Raw genomic sequence first — 12,155 nt, forward strand, 5'->3', positions numbered from 1 at the left:
TCCATGTCACCTTAATTAATATGAGGAAAAACTCATAATGAAGGCTGTAAATTATTGGATATTACCACATAACAACGGGAAAAGTGTTCATGAAAATGTGGCAAATCCTCGTAATTAGTGCTCTGACAAGCGAGAAAAATGGAAACAGAAAGGAAATTGTGTTTCTGACTACGCCATATCCGCAGCATTGTATCCTTATATAGCTTCCCGGATGACGGAATTTTGAGTGACCATTATATAGCGTGTAAACGTAAAGGCGGTTGATTATTTCTTGGAGAGGAGAAAGTGAAGTGTGATATAAGTTGGAAAAGGGCATTCATTAGTGAAAGTGATTAAATTTGGCGTACCCAGTATGGAAGAACAGTTCTATGATTACAATGTCTTATAGAATTTAAATGTTTAGTGCATAAAATGTATTGGAGAAAAAACTAATGCTGACTCTTATATATAATATATATATCTTTCATTTTTTAATTCTTTATTAAATAAATCCATTAAAGTGGCACAATATAGCTTAGTTACCCTTGATAGATGCAATTTTTTAAATTTTAATACAATATTATAATACGCTCATTTGACTTCATGATAAAAGAAGTGTATGATTAGTGTACTGTACAGATACAAAATATATCAGCAATATTTTGGCGCTTTTTAACTGGGGAATTTGTGGCTTATATGTAACATTTTATTGAAAACTGCATTCATAAAGGTGCTCCTGAACTCCTAAGCAGCGTAAGATTTATGACTAAGATATCTCTTAAAAAAAAAATGGGAGGGGGGGGGGTGAATTAAAATAATTTGCTAGGTTCATTTTCAAGATTTTGATGTTTTTGGGTGAAGAATGAATATAATGTTTTACTTTTAGAATATATACACATGGAACTTTTACCATGTTTCATATGTAACAGATGAATATAACTATTAATTTCTGACTTGTATTTCTTAACTTAAGATTCTTTGTGATTTATTTATCCACCCCTGAAACTGTGAAATTTGAAAACCAGCTCTGGTGCCTGCATGTCGACTCATGGGATCGATGGCGATTTTCATACTTTAGTAAATAAAATATCATAATATAATAGAAGTTGAGCTTCAGTCTTTTTCAGTGATTATCGCTAACTTTTTTTGTCAGATATAGTGGAAAATGTAAAGGTTGCATGCATTAGAGTGTTACATTATAGAATTATTTCGCTCATAAGGGAATTTATATGGAAAAGATATATTCAAGGCATTTTTCACTTACATGATAATGGTAGATATCATAATGTGTCTGGGTTTTTATCTAGGAATTTACTGAAATTATGAAATGGAAGACAAAATGTGGTCTAATGCCGAGAATATGGTGAAAAAATCTTGGCATTGGGGAGTGGAAACTTACCATTATCAGAAATGGATACTGTATTGTAGATGGCTTTACATTTAAACGATACTTTTTTCCGTGAATTTTTGTTTCACCCATAATTCATGCCTTTGTATACCCAGCATTCGAAAACACCCACCTATCTTAAGCCTGAGAAAAGAAAACTTACCATGTCTAGTACTAGCGGAATGGGCAAGGTTCAGTTCAGGTTTGCCATTGTACAAGTTATACATACTGTTTTTGTTAAATTCCATAGGTTCTGTCATTTAGAGAATGAATAAATTAACAGAAACTGCTTCATTGCTTATTTACTTTTTCGGTAAAGTTTCTGGGCAAGTATATCTTGAAAGCTTTTTGACCAATTAACTCAGGAATTCAGTAAAATAACTATTTTGAAGAACATATTAAGTCCAAATATGCGGTTTTCATAATAATATTTTATTTTTTTATTCATTACGTAATGGAATCTTGAATGTTAGCAGCCTGATTATTTTGATAAGAAATGATTAAATGAATAATGTAACTGCTTTCTCTTTAGAAGTATGCAAATTTCCCTGAATCAATCCATTCCAATGTGCGTTAATGATATTCTATGACTATTCTATCTCCTCATTTGTGTTATTTGTCTTATAATATGTTGCAAAATTGATATAAGGATACAATGAGCCTGTTAATACCATGACCACTGATTTTTATGAAAATAAAACTCTTGCAAAATGAAAGCCATCTACAGTATTTTAAGGGCAACAAATTGTTTTAGTTAGAAATCATCGGCGCTATTGAGAACCAGCCATATCTAACTGATTTTGAAAGTACTGGAAATTACTTTTTCTCTAGTTAATTCAGTAGAAAAAAACAATTATTGTGAGCAGAAAATATTATGAACTACTTTTTTATTTGCTGGAAAATTTCATTGAAGTTTGCATCTTAAGTATATAAGGCAATAAATTGTCTTAGTTAAGGGACTTCAGCGCTTTTGATAACCAGGCATATCTAGCTGATTTAGGAGTACTGGGAAATAACTTTTCTCTAGTTAATTATAGAGAAAAGAAAACAATTATTTTGTGACAAAAAATCTTTCGGACTACTTTTGTTTTGCTGGAAAATTGTATTGAAGACTCCATCCATTGAGTATAAGGCAACAAATTGTTTTACCGGTCGTCAGTGATCATCAGTGCTATTGAAAACCAGGGATATTTAACTGATTTGAAAGTGCTTTTCTCTCTTTAATTATGTAGAAAAGAACAATAATTGCAATGCACTACTTTTTAACTTGCTGGGACTTGTATTGAAAATTGCAGGATGCTCGAAAATAAATTGGATGAATAGGATACTTACTTTTTCTGGCATTAAGAAAATATCAACATGAAGAAAAATGATTGTGATGATCATTTTTCTCAAAATATTTGGCGTGGTGAGTTTTATTGTGTCTTTGGTAGATTATTCAAATTGTGCTGTAAAAAATATGCTTATTACAAATATGTAAATAGTTGTAAATAGTTAAAAACAGCTTCACATTTGTTGTCCTTATTGTAAAAGAATTGGCATTTCATTTTGGTGATTGAACAACTGCCCAAAATCAATTTTAAAATGTGTAATAAAAATTAATATTTTTATTTTAGCTTTTAAGAACATGATAGACACTTTTTGAAAGAAAGAAAAATGGTTGAGTTATAGTTATAGCATTGGCTTTATTGTTGTCTTGTTTTGAGGTATAGTCATAGCATTGGCTTTGTTGTTGTCAGCAAGGTATAGTCATAGCATTGGCTTTATTGTTGTCAGTGAGGTATAGTCATAGCATTGGCTTTATTGTTGTCAGTGAGGTATAGTCATAGCATTGGCTTTGTTGTTGTCAGCGAGGTATAGTCATTGCATTGGCTTCGTTGTTGTCAGCGAGGTATAGTCATAGCATTGGCTTTGTTGTTGTCAGCGAGGTATAGTCACAGCATTGGCTTCGTTGTTGTCAGCGAGGTTTAGTCACAGCAGTGGCTTTATTGTTGTCAGCGAGGTATAGTCATAGCATTGGCTTTATTGTTGTCAGTGAGTTATAGTCACAGCACTGGCTTTATTGTTGTCAGCGAGGTATAGTCACAGCATTGGCTTTATTGTTGTCATTAATCTTTCTTTAATTATAGAAATTACTGTCTTGCCTGATCAATAATTTTTGAAACCTTTGTCCAATCATCACTTAATTTGGTCAAAATGTTTATGGACATAATTTCTTAAACAAGTTTGTAATTCTGCAATATTGCCATAGCAGTTTGAGAGTTATCACTTTTTAATAAATAAGATATAACCTAAAATTGGTCTATAATCTCATCAATAATTTTTCTGTCAAATTATCACCAAATTTGGTCAGATTGTGTTTAGTAATGACCATAGTGCACTCACTAAATGTGGCTTATCATACACCAACATATGATGTCCTAAGAGTAGGATGGGTGTATTTTGCTCTTGTTTGGACTAGCCTTTGCATTTGTCTGTGGCACTCTTGTATAACCATCCAAAGAAGTAGATTATTTTACCATATATAGCTTAGCAAAAGGTTGATTGATTGCTAAACAGTGACTGTCTACTGGTAGTTTGACATAGAGTCATGAAACATCGCATGACTGTCAAATGATATCAGTCATTGGGTCCAAGGTTAAGGTCATTGTTGGAAAAAAGTGAATAGAATTGATCATATTAACTAGAGGTTTGTATCACAAGCAAGATTGTCAATATGCTCCAAAAGATGACTCCTGATGTTGTGATTCAAAAGAAAAAGGTCAAGGTCATTGTTGGAAAAAGTGAATAGAATTTATCATATTAACTAGAGGATTGTATCATATGATGCACCACAAGCAAGGTTGTCAATATTCACCAGAAGACTCCTGATGTTGAGATTCAAATGAAAAGGTTAAGGTCATTGTTATTGTGGAAACCTTGTCAGAGCAATTATTTCAGAATTTTAATACAGTGACCTCTTAAATGGTCAAAGATCACTGTAGCCATGATGGTGGAAACTTTAGTTCTGTGTGGCAATAAGGACAAACAGGAGGACATGTGGTCATAAAATTTGGTAAAATTGTTGACCAAAAATATCATTATTGATTTTGTGGTATCTTGGTTAAAAGTCAAGGTTGTTTCTGACAGTTGTGTGAAAACTCTGTTCTGTTAAATGATTCTTGTTTTACTTCATTATTTCTAGTACCATACAGTTGATGGTAATTCATTTTGCTCAGTTATTTTATTTGTTGTCATGCACATTACTTGCTTTTATCTGTATAACTGTTCTGGCTTGTATGTAATGAACCTCTGAATAATTAAATTACTGCCTTTCCTGCAGTTTTGCAACTGACATATTGATTTGCCAGATTGGTTAATTAACATCTAATTGTTATTTATTGTAGTCTGTAGGTAGATTAAGTGATTTTTTAAAGACTTTGCCAGGTATGATTTGATGAAGTCATATATTGTGACATATTAAAAAGAGGGCATCACATTTTGTTTTGTAATGATTTTTTTGTAATTTTATCTGTTTTCAAAGAATAAAAGTTGTGACATCGTGATAGCCCTGGTGTCATATGGTCCAGCAAAAACTTTAACCTTGACCTCAATTGAAGATATTAAAAATGGTCTAATGTAACTTGGAATACATGTTGCCAGAGAAAGTATGCACATGTACAGCAAGGCCCATAACTCTGGCTGCAATAATTGTTTAGTTATATCCCTTTAATGACTGAAAAACAACAAATGAACTTTGGCATTCACTCCTGAGTGATCTGGTTTGCTCTTTGTCAGAGTAGATCACAATGAATAATAATTTTAAGCTAGCCTTAAACAATAAGCAGGTGTGTGGATTTTAAATTTCAAATATATAAAGCATGTGGTATATGTTTATTTTTTGTGATTTCTATCACTTCTATGTGAGGCCAAATAGTTTTTATGTCAGTACACATTTGACCTGGTTTTTAAATTAGTAGGTGGAAAGACAATCTATAAGCCTGAAACGTTTATCCCATTAAAAATGGCAGTTGAACAGGCTTTAGATCAATTTTTCTAAGATGAACTCGCACAAAGATTTACGCTTTGAATTTTGTTAATTGAAATCCACACAACATGTTTGATACCGAAGTCGTACATAATCAAAATGACTGTCTTATGTATGGGTCGATTCTTTACTGCCTCTTGTCATGCCTATCTCGACTTAACAGTTAACAGGAATGTTACAAAATTTCTAAAGGTTTGCAAGTGTCATGAATTCTCATGGGTGTAACTTAATAAACGCCCCTCCTTTTACGGGGAGACTGTCATTATCTATCTGTAATAGATCTTAATCCTCACGTGAATCCCATATAATCAAGTTCTTATGATATATTCCACTCTTTTGTCACATTATTCCCAGAACACAGAATTTTCTGTTAGGGCTTAAATGACACTTTCATTTCAAAAAATTTCCAAAGGGACAAAAAAAATAATTATGCGTTGGATGCACTATTACATTAAGGATTCAAGCTTCAGGGTTTCAATTTAAGTGTTTTGCAAACTCAGAGTTCTGGTTAAAGCAACTGCAAGTGGTGAAATTTTCCTCAGGGCCTGTTTTGGTCTCTGAGGAAGAGTTTGTTTGTGAAGCCTCTAATTCAATTTAACAGGTCTGGTGCTGATTTTGTTATTTAAATACAGAAAAGCAACCCATTATTTCTAGATTTTTGTTTCTAAATTTCTAAATATTTTTTGACATGCTTATTTCATTTTAGAACGTGAAATGAATGAAAGTAGAATTTATTAAAGGGACTAGACACCAGATGATAAATTTGCAAGAGAAAAAGAAAATTGTCAAAGTCTTACATAAAACTGATACTATTGTATACTACACATTGAACTTTATCCCTTGAACACAATTGAAGTGGTAATGGCGTCACAGCGGGTAAAGCCTTGATGTGTGCAGACCAAAATAAACTCAAATGAACAAACATTGGAACCATTAAGGATCATCATTTAAACAATTATATAGTGTCACATGTACGATATTATTAAACTCCCAGCACTGTCACAATGGTAGTCCAGTTAGCCAAATGGTTGTATGGTTAGCGCAGTGGTTAGCGCACTCACTTGTCTCCTATTGCGATCCAGGTTGTTTTTCAGTTTGGGCGCATGTGAGTTTGGTTTTTGCAGGGATAATTCTAGGAAGCGTTTTCCGCGATATCTCGCATAAAAATCGCTCAAATCGCATCAAAATGACTTAAATGCGAGATATTCTCGCGCTTGATCGCAGTTTGTGTATTTTGTGCCTTTTCCCTTTTGTTGTTTTACAAAATAAAGCATCGTAGTCGCAGATAGCTTCTTGTTTATATTTATTGAATTACTCACGAATTGCCTCCCCTACATTGAATGCATTTGTCTTATCGAATGTTTTGAATGATATCGTCCACGCACTAAGTCTTGTTTTCAAGTGTTTTTGTGACCCGGCAAGTATAATTTTGTTTACGCGGGTTACCACTGCATTTTAAATGCATCTACAATATCGGAAGCGTCAAAATGTCTAATCAGAAAACGTTGTTTGTATTCCTTGAAAAAAGCCTCTGGACCAAAATAAAATACCAGGTTCAGATGAAAACAACAATGGAAAGCCTTCATCTCCCAAAAAAAGTCAATGCACCTTTCAGCAAAAATGGCTAAATCCTATTTTTTGCTCAAATATAAGGTGTATGAATGTTCATGCTGTCTGAACTGTTAACAAGTGTTTCCTTCTAGTCAAACAAGTGTATATATTATATCTATATACCTATACATTGTAAATTTGTAAATATATTGATATTCATAAAACAAGTTACTGTTATGCATTGTTTTATCACTGCGTTATCCATGTATTATAAAAAAATCTCACTGAAATTAAAATTCTCTCACCAATTTTGGACAAATGGGAGCAATTCTCTCATTGAAAATCTGACATAGAATTATCCCTGTTTTGGTCACCAAGTAGGTTTCCCCTACAATACAAGACCAACTTTCGTACATAAAAACATGCCAACAAGAGTGTTTAATATAATGTTGAATTAACTTGTTTCAATCATTGTAAAGCAAAAGTTAACACTAATCTAAACCAGTACTTTCACAATCATTTGTCTATTTCCAGCTGCTGGCTATATTTGCATTTGCAACCATGACGGGATCGCAGCTCAACATAGCATTTGATGTGACTTGTAAAGATGGCAACGTTACTCAAGCACCTGTCAACTTACAATTGTCCTCTTCCTACCCCTACAGGTAAGCTTTAAAAAAAATGCATCTGAAGAGTTTTCAGTCCATTGTCAGAAGCCTGGATATTCAGAAATTACTACTGTGCACAGATTAAACTGAACTATAATGTTACCAATCTTTTATTTGTTTTTGGGCAGCTCTTCCTTCCGTTTTCTTAATGATCTTATGGTTTTCTATTTAATGAATATTTAAGTTTTTTTCTCTTAAAGGCTAGAAGATGCCAAGATTGATGCAACAGTGTGCAACCAGTCTATGAGTAAAGCAGTAGGGCATGGGTGGCTTGTCCCAATTTGATAATTTTGTGGGCATTATTGTGTCTTGATATCTTACATTCATAAATTTCAATTCCTGTCATGATGATTCCAACATTGTCACAACAGTGTGCAACCAGTCAGTGAGACGAGCACTATTTGAAGGCCCAAGCAGCTCGTCCAAATAAACATTGAATTCTCATTTTCAGGCTAGATAGAAGCTTAAGTATGCAACCAGTGTGTTATCAAGGCACTTAACTTCAGGGCGCAGTAGGCTTATCCAAACTGTTTGTGTTTGTTGATGTTGACGTTGTCTCCTATTTTTATAAATTATACATTTAATTATGCTTCCTTCCAGGGTCAAAGGCAACAAAATTGCCGCTTAAGTATACAACCAGTCAGTGAGCCAAGCACTTCTTCAGGACGCACAAGGCTTGTTCCAAATCTATTTAAATATAATAATTTTCTCTTCGAGGCTAGAAGATGCCAAGATTGAACTAAAAGCCAAGCTCAATATTAAGGTGGAGGTGGCTCATCCTGATTCTATATGTCAAAGTTATGGTCTTCTTTTTCATAAACATTCATTTCTAATCTCTTCCAGGCTAGAAGATGCCAAGATTGAAACTCAATTGTGCAACCAGTCTGTGAGCCAAGCACTGCTGCAGGGTGCTGGTGGCTCGTCACAATTCTATGTGTTTGTCGGGGTCATGGTCTTCCTCTACTGTATGGCCGCCCTTGTGCTCTACATCATGTTCGACCAGACGTACCGCAAACATAACGCCTGCACCATCGGGGTGGGTATTCTGTTTTTACAACCAATATTATTCTATATCACGCCTCACACGTGAATGATGCAACGGCACTGGTCCAGGACTGCTCTTAATATTTTTTGTATTGGGTCACTAATCTTTATATCGTACCAAAATGGCGTCTTTCATCCTGTTCAGATGAATAATTGAAACATTCTTCAATTTAAATATGATATGTATGTTATGGGGTTTGTAGGTGATCCGATATTGAATATACCGGGCGCAGCAGCAATACAGAAATAGGCAAAGTTTTGACAAATATTCATAAAAGAGGTGTAAAATAATGTGTAAGATTTGATATTTGAGATTTACCAAAGGGTTTCGTAGGAAAGGAGTATCATTTTTTATTTAAGACTTATATCTGTAAAATATCAAAAGTGTCATTACTTTATTAAACCCTGACCACTTGTCCCATCCTTCCATCCTGGGACATCAGTACAGGTCTACTTTTCTCAATATGTTTTTTAGGTATATTTTGTATATGGTATATTTAGAGTCATTGCCCTTTGGTTATTTTTATACTTATTTTTTTATTGTCTCCTTAACTTTGTATGTTTTTGTGGTACTGACTTCAACTACACAAATGACAAATTGTGTGCAAGTCTACACGGGCATTAAAGGAGCATAAATCACTTCCAGTGATAATTCTAATTACAAGAAGGTGATGAAATGTAGGTATTGATCATATGAAGTGATAGCATTATTCTTATGACTAATGTAACATTTTTTCTGGTATTTTGAGAGTTCAACTAAATGCTTCAAGAGTGATAGATAGAACTCAACCGTAATGCATGTTTTGTGTTAAGAACTGTTTATTAAATGGAATTCTTCCTTAAGACAATGCTATCAATCAAGTTGACAATTTGCTTTCTTTAAGGACACAAAATGGAGATGGAATGTTTCAACATTGATTACAATCTTATAGACAGTAATTGTATTCACTCGAAAATGAAGGGTAATAAATTCATCTTGGATTTTTTTCGAATGTGAAAAAATAGCAATTCATGGACTTATTTTAATAGGAGAATACACTATGAGTAGGTTCACAAAAGGGCATTTATATTTTTTTTCCCAGTGACCTGACTGACCCTATTATTTCGTCCTGACCATGCACTTTTTTTGCCGTAGTATGGATTTTAATTTTAATTCGTAGAAAATGTGCATTTACTTGTGTTAACTTGTTAAATTTGACAACTTTATAATTACAATTCTCTACTATAATTTATGGTTTTGAAGAGATTTGCTAACTGATCATAAATATATTACAGATGAAAATATTGCAATTTTTGGTTGGAAATAAATAAGAACTAGTAAACATTTCCTATGTCACATTAGGAAAGTGGGGGCATCCTATTGACACAATTCTATTTGTTCTTTGTTTTAGCTGAAATCAGATCTTTAAAGGTCTTTTTGTTCTATTTCTTTGCTGTTTCTTATTGCACAATAGACCATGCACATTTTTTTCTCTAGACATATTTCTCCATATTTATATGTGAATGTTTACATCAACACCAGCTGGTATGAATAAACGCTGTTCCTGGACACTGAACACAAATACATACCCCAATGCACAAAGACATGCAAGCATTTGATAGGACATATACGGTATATCATGACAAAAATTGTCATCTTCACTTAAGGAGGGGTTGCTAATGGATAAATCTATATAACTACATTGTCCAAGACAAGAACTTGGTAATAGGTTTCTATTATCACTTATGGCTTAAAATCCCCATTATAAATCATTGATCACCATTTTCTATCTGAGAAATATAAGGCCTATGACTTTCTAGACAAGTCACACAACTAAAATTATAGCTTGGCCAGCTCTTTTAGATGTTGATTTCATTTTCCCTTGAGCTGGAACAAGTACTTACAATCAGTTTGTCACTATTGTTTAATTCAACTTCCCTAATTGTCCCTGTTTATTTAAAGATGTATCATGCACACATATATTTGGAAATTGCTCTCTTCCCCTCCTGCGTTCATTCAGCATAAACACATTTTTTAAGTTGTGATCAATCCTTATTTTTATGCCCCCACAAAGTGGCGGCATATAGGGTTGCCCTTGTCCGTCCGTACGTACGTACGTACGTCCCGAAGATTGTTTCCGATCTAATTCTTGAAAACCGTTTGTCCAATCCTCACCAAACTTTAAACACATGTTTGTGACCATAATATCTTGATCAAGTTCGATAGTCATGGAAATCGCTTTAGTCATTTAGGAGTTACGGCCCTTTTTTGCCAAAAATTCCCGAAGATTGTTTCCGATCTAATTCTTGAAAAGTGTTTGTCCAATCCTCACCAAACTTTAAACACATGTTTGTGACCATAATATCTTGATCAAGTTCGATAGCCATGGAAATCGCTTTAGTCATTTAGGAGTTACGGCCCTTTTTTGCCAAAAATACTTCAAAAATATATGTTTCCAATCTAATTCTTGAAAAGTATGTGTCCAATCCTCACCAAACTTTACATACATGATTGTGACCATAATATCTTGATCAAGTTCGATAGCCATGGAAATCGCTTTTGTCATTTAGGAGTTACGGCCCTTAATTTGCAAAAAAAGACTTGAAAAATACGTCCCGAAGATTGTTTCCGATCTAATTCTTGAAAACTGTTTGTCCAATCCTCACCAAACTTTTAACACATGTTTGTGACCATAATATCTTGATCAAGTTCGATAGCCATGGAAATCGCTTTAATCATTTAGGAGTTAGGGCCCTCAGATTATCCTGAATAATCATTATGGCTTATTTTCTGTGACAAAAAATCGAAGTGGGGGCATCCGTGTCCTATGGACACATTTCTAGTTTCATTTTAAATAATTATTCATTGCAATTAAAATTGAAAAATTTAAGCAGTTTAGTGCTATTGTTAAAGAATGGCTATCGATAACATATGGTTGAATAAAATAATGGCCCACGTCTTATACCATTGGTTAAATGATGTTGCTCTCATCCAATCAGAATGCAATAATGAAACAACTAATTGACCGATTGTTTAGAAAATTTTGTTTAAGTTAACAACATGATTAATGACTTTACAGATTTGATGATGTGCATAGTGACTTAAAAAAATGTGTCCATAGGACACGGATGCCCCCACTTTGATTTTTTGTCACAGAAAATAAGCCATAATGATTATTCAGGATAATCTGCACATATAGGATAAGTTGAGTTGAGTTGGGTTTTACGGCATCGCAAGACTGTATAGGTTATATGGCGCCATTCAGGCAGGAAAAAACTTGTTGGATCCACATCTCATTTACATCGAGATGATATTTTTATGCCCCCTTTTGAAAAAAGTGGGGTATATTGTTTTGCACATGTCGGTCGGTCGGTCGGTCGGTCGGTCTGTCTGTCTGTCGGTCGGTCGGAATACCAAATGGTTTCCGATCAATAACTTGAGAACGCTTTGACCGAGGGACCTCATACTTGGTATGTGTATTGGTCATCACCAGCAGATGAACCCTATTGATTTTGAGGT

At 33.9% G+C, this 12,155-nt stretch overlaps 1 protein-coding gene across 1 annotated transcript in view; it reads left to right on the plus strand.

Moving 5' to 3' along the window:
* LOC128217331 (synaptophysin-like) overlaps positions 1-12,155 on the plus strand; it is a 39,164-nt gene that overhangs the window by 19,099 nt on the left and 7,910 nt on the right. The window contains exons 3-4 of the mRNA XM_052924418.1: positions 7,479-7,609; positions 8,456-8,648. Coding sequence (XP_052780378.1) covers positions 7,479-7,609; positions 8,456-8,648 — 324 coding nt within the window. The remainder of the gene's footprint in view (positions 1-7,478; positions 7,610-8,455; positions 8,649-12,155) is intronic.

Source organism: Mya arenaria, chromosome 14 (genome assembly GCF_026914265.1).
Source record: "Mya arenaria isolate MELC-2E11 chromosome 14, ASM2691426v1".
Lineage (NCBI taxonomy): Eukaryota > Metazoa > Mollusca > Bivalvia > Myida > Myidae > Mya > Mya arenaria.